General features: G+C 40.0%; 2 protein-coding genes across 18 annotated transcripts in view; one reads left to right on the top strand and one right to left on the bottom strand.

The window, feature by feature from the left end:
* ZNF382 (zinc finger protein 382) overlaps window positions 1-1685 on the bottom strand; it is a 45697-nt gene extending 44012 nt beyond the window's left edge. For 2 of the 16 annotated variants that reach the window (XM_036440328.2, XM_036440331.2), the window contains exon 1: window positions 1544-1679. Coding sequence is in view for 3 of the 16 variants with exons in the window: in XM_036440321.2 (XP_036296214.1) it covers window positions 763-851 (89 nt within the window). In the remaining 13 variants the exon portion in view is untranslated. The other 14 variants (XM_036440329.2, XM_045582486.1, XM_036440323.2 and 11 more) reach the window with 11 other exon arrangements.
* ZNF566 (zinc finger protein 566) overlaps window positions 1660-18721 on the top strand; it is a 140092-nt gene continuing 123030 nt past the window's right edge. Inside the window, exon 1 of one of the 2 annotated variants that reach the window (XM_045582490.1) lies at window positions 1660-1781. In XM_045582490.1, the coding sequence (XP_045438446.1) occupies window positions 1767-1781 (15 nt within the window). In that variant the 5' untranslated portion in view covers window positions 1660-1766. The remainder of the gene's footprint in view (window positions 1782-18721) is intronic. The other variant, XM_045582489.1, reaches the window with a different exon arrangement.

Here is an 18721-nt window from a genome sequence, read left to right as displayed (position 1 = left end):
CAATTTATGTGAAATGCTATCTCTATCATATATTCCACATCCCTATCTGCTTGAGAATATCTGGACTTTATATTTCTCTACTTCATCTCTTTATTGATTCATCTGTTTCACACTATATAATAAGCACAGTTATTAATAATAAATATTAATTTTCTAATAGCTAATTTAAATGTTTAGTAGTAAGCAACACTTTTTAGTAGTATAGGAATGGAAATAGAAATGTACCTTTCCACTTTATAGGCTTCTAAACAGAAAGCATAGTATTTTGCTATGTCAAGTCAGAAGTATAGACTGATACAGTGAATATCTTAATTCACAAAATAACTACTTTAATTACTAAAACAAGATGTGCCTTGTGATTGAAAGTGTACCAATTACTCTTTATCATCTTAGAATGCCCAAAGAAGCATTAACCTTGTCATCACTTTCACTCAGTAGCAGGAAATCTCACAGATATCAGTGTTGAAAGCACTATAGAACACTATTCATTTTAACACATTAATTTTAGTTCATACGGTGTTTCCCTGCAATGAATCTTACCATTTATAAAATACAAAACTGTTACCTCTTCCTTTCTAATATTTATATCTTTTATTTGCTAAATAGCTATTGAATTACAATTTTGGAGGCAGACTTAACGAATGCTACTCAGATAATCACATCTTAATACCCAACTAGACAGCGGTCTTGCAGAGTTTCTCCATCACAAAAAGTAACAGTGGTTTACAAACACATGCATAGTTTACAGTCAATCAAACTTACCTCAGCAAACCAGCATTCCATAGCCCCCATACATCACAAACACGGACAGCACATTCATTACATAATTCCAGGCAAAGTCTCAAAATCATATTGCAAATCACTTTCGCTTCTCCATCATCACCTACAGCCTCAAACACGACTCACACCTCATCTCTAAATAGACAAAGGCAGAGAAATCCCAGATAGAAACATTACGCCGTCCACTTTTCACACAATTTTCCCTAACTTCTCGCAAAGTAGCACACACCCAAAATGCAGCGGTCTGGGGCAGGAGGCCGTCTTGATTGGTGTACACACACACACACACACACACACACACACACACCCTCCGGTGCGGCTTGTTCTGGGGCAGGAGGCCGTCTTGATTGGTGTACACACACACACACACACACACACACACACACACACACACACACACACACACACACACACCCCCCTGTGCGGCTTTTTCGCTGCCAGGGGCTTCCTCTGAGTCAAACAGACACAACGCCCCTCTCGCAGCTCCCTCCAGGTCACAGGCGATTGCTACCCTCACGGTCACGCCCACGGACCACGCCCGAGACGCCCTCCCCCCCGCCCCCTCGCCTCCCCCATCTGAGTGTCTAGTTACCACGAGCCCAGTTTCAGCTCCCTTTTCTGAATAACCAGGTACGGCTTTGACCGGGGTTTTCGCCTTGGCCTCTCGGTGGGGCCCCGTTTTCCTAAAGTGACCTCCTGGCCCCGAGCTTCCCAGACTCTCCTTCTCCAGAGCCGCCAGGACTCACTCGCCTAGGAGCCACACGCCAGCCCAGGGTTGGTGGTCTGCGCCTGCGCACTCCCGCGTGCGTCGGAGCTCCCAGGAGCCCCCGGGGCGTCCCGTCTGGAACCCGAGATCCCAGCTGCAGCAGCCCAGGTCTGCTTGGGTCTCCGTTCGCTCTTTTCCGTTTTGGGCTACGTTTCTCACAGGCCCCTGAGGGAGCTAATGGACTTCGACCTATGGTTCAATTCACGTCAGCCCTGCGGTCATGATGATCTGTGTGGTGAGTGGAGGGAATGGGGGGTCGTGGTTGCGGAGGGACGCAGGAGGCCCGGAGATTTCCGGTTGCGGATGCGGGTGGAGGCGGGTGGAGGCAGCTGACTTCTGCCTATGTGAATCACCTGCTGAGGAAGGTGATGGGAAGGTGTGTGTGTGTGTGTGTGTGTGTGTGTGTGCATGATTATGTGGCTGTGTCAGCTTGGGATGTAATTATGAGAGTGCATGTCTGTGTGTGTAAAAGAGAGCATGTGTGTTGTGCGTGCCTGTGCATGCCACGCCCAGGATGTCCGCATGGTAGGGAAGCCTTCATCTGCCCTGATTAGGCTCCAGGGACTGTGAATGGGGTGGGGTGGACCCTTCTATACAACCAGGATTGGCTGTGACTGTGAGGTGCGTTATACTGTGACCAAGTGATGCTGTGACTGGAGACTAATCAGAATTGTCGTAATCTAGCTTTCATTACTTTTAGGAGAGTAGAGCTTTATTTTTTAAAAATTCTTTATTGTTTAAAGCACATGTGTCAAACACAAGGCCCGTGGGCCAAATCCGTCCCGCCAGGCCTTGCAATGTGGCCCGCACCGCGCTGTCATCACTGCACTCCGCTGTGTTTCCATCACAACGACAGTTTATGACTGTTCAGTAAACCATTCGGCCCGCGATTTAGGCTGGATTTTAGATTTTGGCCCCTTCTCTGATTGAGTTCGACACCCCTAGTTTAAAGTATTACATATATATCTCCTTTTTCCCTCCATTGACCTCTCCCCAGCCACCTCCAACCCCCAGCACATGCCTTCACCCCACTAGTGCCTGTGTCTATTGGTTATGCTTACAAGCATGCATACAAGTCCTTTGATGGATTTCTAATCACCCCCTCTCCCCCTTCGCTTTCCCTCTGAGGTTTGACAGTCTGTTGGATGCTTCTCTGTCTCTGGATCTATTTTTCTTCATCAGTTTATGTTGTTCATTATATTCCACAAATGAGTGAGATCATGTGAGATCATTTATCTTTCTCCACTGGCTTATTTCAATTAGCATAATGCTCTCCAGTTTCATCCGTGTTGTTGCAAATGGTAGGAATTCCTTTTTTAAAATTTTATTTATTTATTTTTTTAGTGTAGCATAGTATTCCATTGGGTAGATGTACCATAGCATTTTAATTCACTCATCTGCTGATGGGTACTTAAGCTGTTTCCAAATCTTAGCTATTGTAAATTGTGCTGCTATGAACATAGGGGTGCATATGTCCTTTCTGATTGATGTTTCTGATTTCTTGGGAAATATTCCTTAAGTGGGATTACTGGGTTAAATGGAAGTTACATTTTTAGTTTTTTGAGGTAATGCCATACTATTTTCCACAGTGGCTACACCAGTCTGCATTCTCACCAGCAGTGCACGAGGGTTCCTTTTTTCTCCCAATCATCTCCAGCACTTGTTGTTTGTTGATTTGTTGATGATAGCCATTCTGACAGGTATGAGATGGTACCTCATTGTTGTTTTGATTTGCATCTCTCAGATGATTAGTTACTTCGAGCATGTTTTCATATGTCTCTTGGCCTTCTGCTTGTCCACTTTTGAGAAGTGTCTATTTAAGTCCTTTGCCCATTTTTTATTGGATTGTTTATTTTCCTTTTGTTAAGATGTATGAGTTCCCTGTAAATTTTGGAGATTAGGCCCTTATCTGAGATAACATTGGCAAACATGTTCTCTCATATAGTGAGCTCCATTTTCATTTTATTGATGGTTTCTTTTGCTGTGCACATGCTTTTTAGTTTGATGTAGTCTTGTTTATTTTTTCCTTACTTTCCATTGCCCTAGAAGCTATAACATAAAGATATTGCTATGACATATGTCTGATATTTTACTGCCTGTGGATTCCTCTTAGATTTTTAAGGTTACTTGTCTTACATTTAAGTCCTTTATCCATTTTGAGTTTATTTTTGTGTATGGTGTAAGTTGATCTAGTTTTGTTTTTGTTTGCATGTATCTGTCCAATTTTCCCAACACCATTTATTGAAGAGACTGTTTTGACTCCATTGTATGCTCTTGCCTCCTTTGTCAAATATTAATTGAGCTTACTGGCTTGTATTGATTTCTGGGTTCTCTGTTCTGTTCCACTGGTCTATATATCTGTTCTTGTGCCGTTACCAGACAGTTTTGAGAACAGTGGCTTTGTAGTATAGCTTGGTATCTGGTATTGTGATTCCTCCAACATTGTTCTTCTTTCTCAAGATTGCTGCAGCTATTCAGGGTCTTTTTACTTTATTTTATTCCAGATGAATTTTTGGAAAATTTGTTCTAGTCTTAGAAGTATGTCATTGGTATTTTTATTGAGGATAGCATTTAATTTATAGATTGCTTTGGGTAGTATGGACATTTTAATGATGTTGATTCTACCAATCCATGAACATGGTATATTCTTCCATTTGTTCATGTCTTCCTCTCTTTTTTTTTTCAGCATCTTTAAATTTTCTGAGTACAGGTCCTTTGTCTCCTTGGTTAAGTTTATTCCTAGGTATCTTAATTTTTTGTTGCAATGGTAAGTGGCATTGCTTTTTAAATTTCTCTTTCTCTTAGTTCATTATTGGTGTACAGAAAAGCCATAGACTTCTGGGTGTTAATTTTGTATCCTGATACATTGCCAAATTCATTTATTACGTCTTGTAGTTTTTTTATGGAGTCTTTGAGGTTTTCTATGTATAATATCATGTATATGAATAAAAAGTTTTACTTCTTCTTTTCCAATTTGGCTGCCTTTTATTTTGTCTGATTGCAATGGCTAGTACTTACAGTACTATGTCAAACAGGAGTGGTGAGAGTGGACATCTTTGTCTTGTTCCTATTCTTAGGGGAAATGGTTTTAGTTTTGTCCATTGAGTATGATGTTGGCTGTGGGTTTGTTATGTATGGCTTTTATTATGTTGAATTTTGACCCTTCTATTCCCACCTTGCTGAGAATTTTGTTTTTCTTTTTAAAAAAAAATATATTTTATTGATTTTTTTACAGAGAGGAAGAGAGAGGGATAGAGAGTTAGAAACATCGATGAGATTGCTGAGAATTTTTATCAAGAAAAGGTGTTGGATTTTGTTAAATGCTCTTTCTGCATCAATGGATATGATTATATGGTTTTTATCTCTCTAGTTTTATTTTATTTTTTATTTTTTTTATATGGTGTATCGCATTTGTTGATGTGCAAAAATGTTGTACCATCCTTGCTCCCTCGGAATAAATCCCATTTGTTCATGGTGTATGATGTTTCTAATATAACGCTGAACTCAATTTGCCAGAATTTTGTTGAGGATTTTGGCATCTATGTTCATGAGGGATACTGGTCTATAATTCTCTTTCATTGTGTTGTCTTTTTCTGGTTTTGGATTAGGGTAATGCTTGCTTCATAGAAGGAGCTTGGACTTGCTTCTTCCTCTTGAATTTTTTGGAATAGTCTGAGGAAGATAGGTTTTATTTCTAGGTTTTATATGGCTTTAGTTTGTTTGAAGTTTTTTTTAAATTTTTTTTTTTATTACTGCTTCAATTTCCTCCATAATTATAGGCCTATTCAGACTTTTTCCTCCTGATTGAGTTTTGGAAGGTCATATTTTTCTAGGATTATGTCCATTTCTTCTAGGTTGACCAGTTTGTTGGAGTAGAGTTGCTCATAGTTATTATTATTATTATTATTTTTAACAGTTCTTCATATTTCTGTGGGGTCTATTGTTATTTCACCTCTTTCATTTTTGATTTTGTTTATTTGGGTCTTCTCTCTTTGCTTCTTGGTGAGCCTGGCTAGAGACTCATCAGTCTTGTTGATCCTTTCAAAGAACCAGCTCTTGGTTTAAGTGATTTTTTGTATTGTTTTTTGTTTTGTTTTGGTTTTGGTTTTTATGTCATTTATTTCTGCTCTGGTTTTTGTTATTTCCTTCTTTTTCCTCACTCTGGGCTTTTCTTGTTGCTCTCTTTCTAATTCTTAAAACAAAACAAAACAACTGGTAATAAAACATCTAAATATTTTATTACCAGTTGTTTTGTTTTGTTTTGTTTTGTTTTGTTTTTTGAAGTAGGCCTGGAATGCTATGAACTTTTCTCTCAGGATTGCTTTCACTATGTCCCAAAGATTTTGGATTGTTGTGTTTTCATTGTCGTTTGTATCCAGGATGTTTTTTTTATTTCTTCTTTGATCTTTTTGATAACCCACTAATTGTTTAATAGCATGTTATTGAGCCTCCAAGTGTTTGAATTTTTGTGATTGTTTTTACTGTAGTTGATTTCTAATTTTATGCCATTGTGATCTGAGGAGATGCTTGATAGATATGATTTCAGTCTTCTTGAATTTGGAGAGACTTTTCCTGTATTCCAATACCTGGTCTATCTTTGAAAATGTCCCATTTGCTCTTGAGAAGGATGTATATTCCATAGTTTTGGGATGGAATCTAAAGATGTCTTTTAAGTCCATCAGATCTAGTGAGCCATTTAGGATTGAAGTTTCTTGCTACTTTTTTTGTCTAGAGGATTTAATCCAGTGATGTTTATGGGCTAGTAAAGTCTCCTACTATGATTGTGTTGCTGTCATTCTCTCCTCTGATAGCATCCAGAATTTGGTAGGTCATGGAGCTATAAGCAGGCAGCAGAGAGCTACAGGAGGGGGCAGGGCAGCAAGCTATGAGGGGGGACAGGGAGGCAGAGGGAGCTACAGGAGGGTGGGACAGCAGTCAGGAGGGTAGCAGCAAGCTACTGATGAACTACTGGTGGACAGATTCGTGCGCAGGACTACTAGTCTTTAAATGAAAAGACAAAACTTAATAGTGTGTATCATTGTTTTTTTTAAAATTATTATTATTTTTTTATGTCACTACCCAGTGGCTTTATTTGCAATTTGAACCATTTAAAGACCAAGAAACATTCTTTTTTAACAATGGTTGTGGTGTTACTTGATGTTTACTATATGACATGTAAAATTCAGATTTATCGACCCTTTACCAGAGATTTATTATTTTTTAAAATTTAATAAATCTTTTTTTAAAAAATATATTTTATTGATTTTGTACAGAGAGGAAGGGAGAGAGATAGAGAGTCAGAAACATCGATGAGAGAGAGTCATCGATCAGCTGCCTCTTGCACACCCCCTACTGGGGATATGCCCGCAGCCAAGGTACATGCCCTTGACCGGAATTGAACCCGGGACCTTTCAGTCCCCAAGCCGACGCTCTATCCATTGAGCCAAACCGGTCCTGGCTAAAATTTAATAAATCTTATTGTTCAGATTATTACAATTGTTTCTCCTTTTCTCCCCCATAGCTCCCCTCCACTGGGTTCCCACCCCACCCTCTGCTCTTACCTTTCCCCCACTGTCGTGATCCATAGGTGTACTATTTTTGTCCAGTCTCTTCCTGCACCCCCACACCCTTTTCCCCCTGAGAATTATCAATCCACTCCCTTTCTTTGCCCCTGATTCTATTATATTCACCAGTCTATTCTGTTCCTCAGATTTTTAATTCACTTGTTGATATGTATTTGTTGTTCATAATTTGTATCTTTACTTTTTCCTTCTTCTTATATCTTTCAGCATTTCATATAATACTGGTTTGGTGGTGATGAACTCTTTTAGCTTTTTCTTATCTATGAAGTTTTTTATCTGACCTTCCATTCTGAATGATAACTTTGCTGGGTAGAGTAATCTTGGTTGTAGGTTCTTGCTATTCATCACTTTGAATATTTCTTTCCACTCCCATCTGGCCTGCATTGTTTCTGTTGAGAAATCAGCTGACAATCATATAGGCACCCTTGTAGGTAATTAACTGTTTTTCTGTTGCTTTTAATATTCTCTCATTGTCTTTTGCTTTTGGCATTTTAATTATGATGTGTCGTGGTATGGTCCTCTTTGGATTCCTTTTGTTTGGGGTTTTGTGCATTTTCTGGACTTGTAAGTCTATTTCTTTCACCAGGTTAGGGAAGTTTTCAGTTATTTCTTCAAATAGGTTTTCAGAATCTTGCTCTCTCTCTTCTGGAACCCCCATAATTCTGATGTTGGTACTCTTGAAGTTGTCTCAGAGGATTCTTACACTATCTTCAACTTTTTGGATCATTATTTTCTTTTTTCCTTTTTCTGGTTGAGTATTCTTTGCTTCTTCGTATTTAAATCCTCTAGTCTGCTGTTGGGTCTCTGTATAATATTTTTTATTTCAGTCAGTGTATGTTTAATTTCTAGTTGGTCCTTTTTCATATCCTTGAGGGTCTCGCTAAATTTATCAGCCTTTTCTAGGAAATTCTTGAAAAACCTTAAAACCGTGGTTTTGAACTCTATATCAGTCCTTTGTTTTCCTTCCATTTCCTTAGTTTGTGATCTGTTTCTTTGTCTCCACATTTTGGTTGCTTCCCTGAGTTGGTAGGATAGCTTTGTGTGCTAGGTGTCCTATATGGCCCAATGGGTTGGCCTCCCCAGTTACCTGAGGTGGACACTCTAGGCTACCCCTTTATGTACTGTGTGTACAGCCTTGCTGTAGTTAAGTCTTGATTGTTGTTGTCATCACTGGAAGGAATTGACCTCCAGGTGTCTATGCCAGGAGAACTTCTGTGCTGGAGACAGCCTTATGAGACAAGACCTGCAAAATTGCAAAAGCCTCTGTGCTCAGCTTGGATGGGGTGGAGTTTCAGGGCTGAGCAGAAAATCTTGGCTTCCCGTCACCCCTGCCCTGTGAGGACCCTGGGTCTCAGTGTCCCTCAGTAATCGCTGCAAGCACCTCTGAGAGAAAGCTGCCCTCGAGTTTTGTCTGCTGCCAGACAGTCTAGTTTTCCCCAATGAATCTGAATTCCCAGATTCTTGCCCGAAATTGAAGTTCAGTGCAGTCAAGAGCTTCCGGTTCCCTCCAGCTAAAGAAAGCCAGCTGCACACTCAGCAGTCAGTCCTCTCTCTGCGCACTTGCGCACACGCCTCCAGACTTCTGCCTTTCATGGCTCCCCTGAATTTCCACCTGAAAGTATGGATTCCCCTTGTAAGAACCTGGGTTCCCAGGGGCTCACCCGGTACTGGGGTTCCGTGCAGTCTGGAGCATCCAACTCCCTCCTGCTAGGGAAAGCCTGCAGCACACTCAGCAGTCAGTCTTCTCTGTGTGCATTCACACATGTGCATCCAGACTCCTGCCCTCTGAGCCTCCATGTGCCTTTCTCTCTGCCTGAGCCTGGGTCCACAGGATCTCGCCCGGAACTGGGGTTCAGTGCTGTCAGAACTGGGGTTCAGGGAGCTTCCTTCTCCCTCCTGACAGAGAAGGCCAGACAGGCACTCAGCCACCCTTCCTTTCTGCGCGCATGTCTCTGTACCTCAGCCCTTTGTAGCTCCTCTGATTCTCCGTGAGTTTTTCTCTTTGCTTTTAGTTGTAGAATTTCCACTCAGCCAGCTTTCCTGTGGTTTTGTATTATGTCTGTTCTTTTAGTTGTAGTTTTGAAATTGTTGTGCAAGGCAGCAGTTTAGGTGCTTACCTATGCCACCATCTTAGTTTCTGTGAGTGTGTATCATTATTCTGTGATATTCTTCTTGTTATTTGTTTCTTAGAGTCAGTATAACAAAGTACCATAAAATGGGTGACTTAAAAACCACCAAAATAATACACTTTCTTGTAGTTCTGGAGCACTAGAATGAGTCACAGACACTGTCAAAGACATAACTTATAGTATGGACCTCCTAGAATGACTTTCCTAGATGACCTCCTTCCTTCCCATTCCCTTTGCCATCTCTACCTCCTCAATATAGTCATTTTCTTTAATTTTCCCAATTTCTACTCAATCTTAATTTTTCCTGACTATTCTATTAGAACATCTATTCATATGTCCTTGATCCACTACTAGATTGAAAATGTCTTTATAACACATAAAAAATGTATTCCCATCACCTAGCAGGAAGCATTTTTTAAATGAATACAGTTTTTAAAAAATTAAAAAATACTGTGAGTATCCTTTTTTTTTTTCCAATTACACCTGTAATTCTTACCTATTATCATCCAGCATTTCTCCATTCCTTCTTGTACGCTTTTATGTTCCTCAGTAAAGAATAATGAGGTAGAATAATTCAGATTCACATAGATGTAGCCTCGGTCTAGCATATCCAGTTCAATCTAAAATTTGATTTTGAATCTCATACTTGCCAATTTCCTGGCAAGACCTTTGATCTTTCTATATGCAAACACTAAATCACCCCACACATAATGTCTAATTGGAAATCTCAAAACAATGGAGAATTTCAAATATTTCCCACAACTAACCATTTCCCAATGAGGTCACCATTTCCTGGGTGGACTTCTCAAGTGGGTGGCTTGATTTTTTTCTCTTACATTCTTCATATTACTTTCCTCCCTGCTCCTTATTGCTGTTGTCAGGCAACTGCTCTCCTTTTCTGAAATCTAATGTTATTGTTTCATCAGACTATACCATGCAATATCTATTCCTGTTTTAGTGATTTGTAGACAACCATATTTCTTACCCTCAGGAATTTTAGCTCCTGGATCAGTGTCACTATATCCAATAATCCTATCTTAATTCTCAGTGATTCCAAATATCTATATTTCTATTCCTAATATTATCCTAGGCTCCCAATTCCCTGACCTGTCTGCTTCAATGATCTTGTCTTCCACTTTAAGTTCACTCTCCTCATTTCACTCCCTTAGACCAGTAACTGCAACATCTCCAAACTACCAAGTGTCCTTCTCTCTGGTCATCTTTACATTATCACCAAACTCCTTTCCCTCCCCCACTTCCCTCCCCTCCCCTCCCCAACTTAAATTCTATGTTCAACTAGTCACACAACTTAAATTCTATGTTCAACTAGTCACACAACTTCAGAATCACTCTTAATGTGAACTCCCTTGAACCTCTCATTTCATACTTGCTTAGCAGAACCTGAATCCTAAGTACATCCAAGTCTCTTCTAACTCTGTCACTACATCTATGTGGCTGAACATGACTAGTGAAAATCACTAACCTTAATGACAGATTTATATTTTTATAATTTACTAGCATCCTGGTGCACGAAATTTGTACATGGGAAGGGTCCCCTCAGCCTAGCCCACACCCTCTCCAATCCAGGACCCCCTCAGGGGATGTCAGACTGCTAGTTTAGGCCTAATCCTGGGGATTGGACCTAAACCAGCAGTCGGATGTCCCTCTCACAATCCAGGGCCGCTGGCTCCTAACTACTCACTTGCTTGCCTCCCTGAGTGCCCCTAACTGCCCCCTGCCAGCCTGATCACCCCTAACCATCTCTACCTGCTGGCCTGATCACTCCCAACTGCCCCTCTGCCATTCTGGTTGCCCATAACTGCCCCCCCCCTGCTGGCCTGCTCGCCCCTCACAGCCCCCCTAAATGCCTGGTCACCCCCCAACTGCCCTCCTCTACAAATCTAAACAGAAATGGCTGCTGCCAGGGAGCAAGCAGAAGGCTTGGCTCCACTCCACGCTACAAAGTTTCAATTGTAGAAGGTAAATAAATTTCAGATACCAGGGCCTTCACTTGGGTCGCCTGTGGGCGTGGCTGGCCTGCAATCTACCACAAGCCTCTCGCTCAGGCCACCCCACACCCCAAGGGAACCCCACCCTGATCTGGGACGCCCTTCAGGGCAAATCAGCTGGCCCCCATCCATGCACTAGGCCTCTATCCTATCTAATAAAAAGTAATATGCAGATTGACCATCACTCCAACACACAAGATTAAGATTGCTGCCCCTATGTGGACACAAGATGGCCAGCAGGGGAGGGCAGTTGGGAGGCACCAGGCCTGCAAGGGAGGGCAGTTGGCGGCAATCAACCCTGCAGGGGAGGGAAGGGCAGTTAAGGGTGACCAGGCTGGCAGAGGAGGGAAGTTGGGGGAAAACAGGCTGGCAGGGAGCAGTTAGATATAAATTAGGCTGGCATGGGAGTGGTTAGGGTGATCAGGCTGGCAGGCAGAAGCAGTTTGGGGCAATCAGGAAGGCAGGCAGGTGAGGAGCCAGCAATCTGGATTGTGAGAGGTATGTCCAACTGCCCATTTAGGCCTGATCCACTGGGATCTGGCCTAAACAGGCAGTCGGACATCCCTTGAGGTGTGCCAGATTGGAGAGGGTGCAAGCTGGGCTGAGGGACACCCCCTCACCCCTGTGCATGAATTTTGTGCACCAGGCCTCTAGTATTACTATAACAATGAACACTCATGAAAATACATCATTTCACACACACACACACACACACACACACACACACACACACAATTTGTCCCATTAGTCTCAGAAGTCAGATTGCTGAGTCAAAATAAAAAGTGCATTTGTAATTTTGATAGATGCTTATCAAATTATCCTCCACAGAAAGTGGCGCATTTACTAGATACCAGCAGTGTATGAGAGTACTTGTTTGATAGGCACTTGTTTGTTGCCATTTTTTTATTCTTTACACCTATGTTCCATCTTTGCCTCCTATTTCTTTTTACAGCAGACTCTCGAGCATTTCTTGCATTGCTGCTTTGGTGGTAATAAACTCCCTTAGTCCATTTTGTCTGTGAAGCTCCTGATTTCACCCTCAATTTTTATTGATAGCATTGCTGGGTACAGTATTCTAGGATTCAGACCCTTTCTTTTCATGATTTTGTATATTTCATTTCATTCCTTTCCGGCCTGATGTGCTTCTGTTGTGAAATCAGTCATTAGTCTGATGGGGGATCCTTTGTAGGTAACTTTCTGTCTCTCTGGCTGCTTTTAAGATTCTTACTTTGTTGGTAGTGTTTGCCAATTTAACTACAATGTGGGTGTCGGTCTTTTGGGGTTCATTTTGTTTTGGACTCTGTGAGCTTCTTGGACTTGTGTGAGTTTTTTTTTTTTTTTCTGTCATTATTTCTTCAAACAGGTTTTCTATTCCTTGCTCAGTTTCCTCTCCTCTTGCACCCCTATTATGCGGATGTTGTTTTGTTTCATGTTGTCCCCAGTTCCCTTTGGCTCTCCTCATGTTTTTTTTAAGTTTTTTTGTTTCCTAGATGCTGTTCTGCTTGGGTATTTTTTCCTACCTTGTCTTCTAGCTTACTGATGTGGTGCTATTCTTCTTCTGGGCTACTATTGATTCTTTCTATTGAGTTCTTTATAGCAGTGATGTCATTTTTCATTTCTTCTTGGTTCTTCCTCATTTCCTCTTGGTTTTTACACATATTGTTAAATTTGTCTTCCATTATTTTCAGCGACCTTATGACCATTTCTTTCTCTGACATATTGCTTGCCTCCATTTTATTTACTTCCTTTTCTGGTGATGCCTCTTTTTCTTTCATATGTGGGCTGTTTCTTTGTTTTCCCATGATCTCTCTGGGCGTCTGGTTATGTAGCTCTCTCTCCTCCATTGATTTAAAGGCACAAAATACAACACAACAAGGCACAGTGCACAAGGCACTGAACACAAATGTATTCACATTACTAATAACCCCAAATAAAGGTGACCACCAGAGAAAAGAGAATTAGGGGTTAAGAAAAAAAAAAAAAAAAAAAAAAAACCAGAGTGGAAAAATGATATTGAGAAAAGGAAAAAAAGTAAGAGAAAAGAAAGAGAGTAAAAAAGAAGGGAGCAGGGGAACTATTTATATGGGGAGAAAACTCAAATAGAACAATCACTAGTCCCCAAAAATGCAAATAACAAATAGCCAGAGAAGAATGCAAAGTACAAACAACAACTAATAACAAACAAGGAGAGGAAAAACAGAATAAAAAAACTAACAAAAACAAAAACACAAAAAATGAGAAACAGTCTCACAAACAAGCACACACACACACCAATCTAATCAACAATCAAGCAAACATTAACAATAGGAGAGAGAGAAAGCAGAGCAAGATAAGATAAGAAACAAAAAAAACCAAACAAACAAAGAAAGGGAAGTGAGAAATTTAGAGAAATTTGGATTGTGAAGAAAGAGAAGAGGGCAGTGTACATGGACTTAGAGCGTTGGGGGGGGGGGGGTCGGAAATTAGACATATAAGTAGAATGAATATTTAACAGTAAAAAGAAGGAATAGGGAAAACTAAAGAAGGAATAGGGAAAACTAAAGCAGGAATTGGGAAAAGAATGTTGGCATAAAGGTAAAGTTGAGATACATTAAAATGATGCTAAAAGAAAAATGAATATAGAATGTAGAACACTAATTCCAAAATAAAATAAAATGACACTTAAAAAAATAAAAGGTAAAATAGTAGTAGTAATAATACTGATTAAAAATAAAATATAATAATTTAAAAGGTAAAAATTAAGAGAGAAAAAAAGAAAAAAAATAGTTTCTTAAGTAAAAGATGGAAAAATAAAAATATGAGTAATGAAGTTCATTCACTTCCTCTAATGGTCTGTTTGGCATGCCTGTTTCCTATAGGTAGTCAGGACAGTATTGAAGTTCCCTACTTTCCACTGTTCCTCAGTGTTGTAAGCCACAGTCCTATAAGTCCACTCTAGTCAGTATTTAGATTTTGTTTTTCCTGTCTCACTTAATACAGGTTTGGGAGAATGGACTGCCCCAGAGTTGGTTCTCTAATTGTTATTCCCCACTCTGATTCCCAGGTTCCACAGAAACAACTTTTCCCTGCAGTCTCTTAGAGTGTCCTCAATTGGGTGATCCTGGGCTTAGTAATCAAAAGCAAGGATTTAAAGAGAAAAAAAGAGCCAGAGGAAGTACGTGAACTCTCAATTTTTACCCTCTGGCACTGCGTGCGAGTCTTTGTGCAGCCTTTTTTCCCCTGGCACTAAGCAGCCGGTACACTGGTAAATTTTCAGGTGGCTTTTTACGCCCAGTCCATCTATGGTTTGATTTTTATGTTCCCTCTGACAGCAGCCCTGTAGATCCTCTTCCACATTTGCAGATCACACTAGCCTCAATGGCCATGGATTTTGTGGGGCGCAGACTTCCCCGGAACCTCTGGCTCCCATTTACGTGTTTTTCTCTCTCCTGCCTGGATCACAGACCTCACCTTTTCCTAGGTGAAATGTGACCTTTCTGTGAGAAGGTGCAGAGCTCATCCAAGTCTGCAAATTCGCACTACTTGATATCTGGTGTTCCTAACTTCACAGCTAGTCCCTGGGTGTTGATAACAGCCACTCTCCCCTTCAAGATTGTGCAGTCTCTACGGTAGAGCCCATCACTCTGGAAGGGATTTCAGCAGCACTGGAGGCTGCCCGGTCAGGGGAGCCCGGTCCACAGTCCCTAACACTCTCTTGAAGTATAGCTGTCCCTCACCCACAAATATACACTCCTCATACGTCTGCACACTCTACTTTCATTCTCTCACTCACATACTATCATGCAGTCTGCCTTCCTGTCAGCAGCCATCTTCCTATAAACGTCAGTACTTGTTTCCTTATATCCCAATCAGCAAAGCATTTTGTCAAAACGTTTTTTTTGTGTATGTTTTTTTTTTACACCAATTTAATAAGGGAGAAATGGCATGTTGGTAGACTTTTCATTGTTAATTCCTGAGTTATTGTTGAGTATTTTTTTAAATTTTTATTTTTTTACACAGAGAAGAAGGGAGAGAGACAGGGAGTTAGAAACATCGATCAGCTGCCTCCTGCACACCTCCCACTGGGGACGTGCCCACAACCATGGCACATGCCCCTGACTGGAACCGAACCTGGGACCCTTCAGTCCACAGGCCAATCAATGCACTATTCACTGAGCAAAACCAGCTTCAGTGAGTATTTTTCTTTTTATAAGAGCCTTTTATATTTATTTTTCTGTAAACTTTCATTCATGTCCTTAAACCCCTTTTTCTACGGGGCTGTTGGTCTTTATTTATTTATTTTTTTTAATTTTTAGAAATTTTTTATAAATTAGAAAAATAATAAATTCCTTGTGTATATATAAGTTTTAAATACTTTCCCCCATTTGTCATCTCTCTTCTGCTTTGCTTACCAGTGATTCTTGTCATGCAAAAGTTTTTTATATTTACACAGATAAATTTGTTAGTCTTTTCTCTCTCTTTTTAAAAAAATATATTTTATTGATTTTTTACAGAGAAGAAGAGAGACGGATAGAGAGTTAGAAACATCGATGAGTGAGAGTCATCGATCAGCTGCCTCTTGCACACCCCCTAATGGGGATATGCCCGCAACCAAGGTACATGCCCTGACCGGAATCAAACCTGGGACCCTTGAGTCTGCAGGCTAACCCTCTATCCACTGAACCAAACCAGTTTCGGCTAGTCTTTTCTCTTTTAGTTTCTTGATTGTGAGTCTTAGTTACAGAGTCCTTCCTCACATCAAATATATGAAGTAATTCTTCTATGTTTTAGTCCAATAAATGTTATGGTTGCATTTTAATAATTAAATCACTCAACTTATTTGAAGTTTATCCTTTATGGTAGATGAGATATATTGAATAGATGAGATTTATATGTTTTTCCAAAATGGCTATCTTGCTACCCAATACCTGAGTCCATCTGGAGTCCACCTTTATTTAATGAAGGAGGTAAAAGAACTTTACACTGAAAACTATATGACATTGATGAATGAAAATACACAGAGAAATGGAAATAAAGTTTATGTTGGTGGATTGCAAGGATATTATTAAAATAGCCACATTACCCCAAAAGATTTATAGATTAAGCATTCCCTATAAAAATTCCAATTGCATTTTTCACAGAAATAAAACACACAATCCTAAAATATGTATATAACCAAAAAAAAAAAAAGACCTTGAATAGCCAATGCAATCTTGAAAAAGAACAACGTTGGAGGGATCCTGATTTCAAACTATACTACAAAGTTGTAGTAAACAAAATAGTATGGTACTGGCATAAAAACAAACACAAAGATCAATGGAACAGAATAGAGTGCCCAGAAATAATAAACCCACATACATATAGTTAAATAACTTATGACAAAGAAGACAAGAATGGGAAAAGGACCGTCTCTACAACAAATGTTGAAAAAACCGATCAGCTATATGCAAAAGAATGAAACTGGCCCACTATCTCATAACACACATACACAAACACTAAACAATTAAAAATGATTTAAAGACTAGAACATAATATTGGACACCTTAAAACTCCTAGGAAAAAAAAGCATAGCGCCTTCACATCTGTCTTTCGTGATGATTTTTTTTTACAATTGACATCAAAAGAAAAAATAAATACATGGGACTATATCAAATTACAAAGCTTCTGCACAGTAAAGAAAACCATCAACTAAATGAAAAAGCAATGTACAGAATGGGGGAGGTATTTGCAAATCATATATTTAATAAGGGGTTAATAGCCCAAACAACATACAATACAACTCAACAGATAAAAAATTTCAAACAATCTGCAAAATGAACACATGATCTGAATAGACATTAAAAAAACAACAACATACAGATAGATGGCCAACAGGTACATGAAAAGGTGCTCAACATCTCTAATCATCAGGGAAAGCCAAATTGAAACTACAATGAGATATTATCTCACACCTGTTAGAATGGCTATTATAAAAAAGATAAAAGAAATGTTGGTAAGGATGTTGAGAAAAGAAATCCTCATGCACTCTCGCTGGGAGTGTAAACTGGTGCAACCACTAGGATAAAAAGTATAAGGTTCTTTAAAAAAATAGAACTACCACATGATCGAACAATTCCACTTCTGGATATTTATCTGAAGGAAACAAAACACTAACTCAAAAAAATATTGTCATCCCCATGATCACTGCAATAAGTATTTGCAATAGCCAAGATATGGAAACAACTTAAGTGTCCTCTGATGGATGAGTAGATAAGGAAAGTGTGTTACATATACACAATGTTTTTATGGCTATTATTTAGCCATAAAAACAAAGGAAATCCTGCCATTTGTAACAACATGGATGGACTTTGGGGGTATTATGTTAGGTAAAATAAGTCAGATTCACTTATATGTGGAATCTAAAAACAGAAAACAAAAGTCAAACTCATAGATACAGAGAATAGGGTAGGTACCAGAGTTGGAGGAAGGTAAGTGGGCAAAATGGATAAAGGTAGTCAAAAAGTATAAACTTTCAGTTATAAAATTAATAAGCCTTTGGGATGTAATATGCAGCATGGTAACTATAATAATACAGCATATATTTGAAAGTTAGTAAGCATACATCTTAAAAGTTCTCTTCACAAGAAAAAAATTACAAATATATGTGGTGATAAATGCTAACTAAACTTATTGTGATCATTTAATAATATATACATATCAAATCACTATGTTGTACACATGACATTAATATTATGTGATATGTCAATTATATCTCAATTAAAACAAGATTGTCTTTAGCCTTTCATCATAGGTAAATTACCATTTATAATATATTTATAGATTTTCTATTCTGTTCTCTTGATATATTTATGCACCAATACCATAATGTTTTAAATATCATGCTCTACATGATATATAATTACTAGAGGCCTGATGAATGAGATTCGTACAAGAGTAGACATTCCTTACCCTGACTGCCAGCACTGGCTTCCCTCCAGCACCGGGACCTGGGCTTCCCTCCAGTCACTGTCACCTGGGACCTGTGCTTCTCTCTGGCTTCCGGTACCCGGGTCCTGGGCTTCCCTCTGGCCATCAGCACCCAGGACCTGGCATTCCTTCTGGCCACCAGCACCCGGGACCCAGGCTTGTCTCATAGAAGTAGGCCCCACCCACCTGCTACAGCCCACTAGTGGGTGGTCTGGGCCTCCCCCTTTGGGGCAGTCATGGAGCCCCCTGATTGATCACCCTGCTGGCTGGTGGCCTGCGCCTCCCTCTGTAGAGCAATTATGGGGCGATGGTCAGGCCCCCAACCAATTGCATCTCACCTGTCTGGGCTGGCCTGGTGCCAGTGGGTGTCATAGTGTGGGGTGCATGAATTCATGCATGGGTGGGGTCCAGTTGGCCTGCCATGATAGAGGCCCATTAGGCCTGGCCAGCTGGGGAGAGCTGGATGTCTGCCAGCCCCACCCCTTTTTGAAATGGTATGTTGATTGGAGG

This window comes from Pipistrellus kuhlii, unplaced genomic scaffold (genome assembly GCF_014108245.1).
Source record: "Pipistrellus kuhlii isolate mPipKuh1 unplaced genomic scaffold, mPipKuh1.p scaffold_m20_p_17, whole genome shotgun sequence".
Lineage (NCBI taxonomy): Eukaryota > Metazoa > Chordata > Mammalia > Chiroptera > Vespertilionidae > Pipistrellus > Pipistrellus kuhlii.
This window is presented reverse-complemented; position numbering and strand designations above follow the sequence as displayed.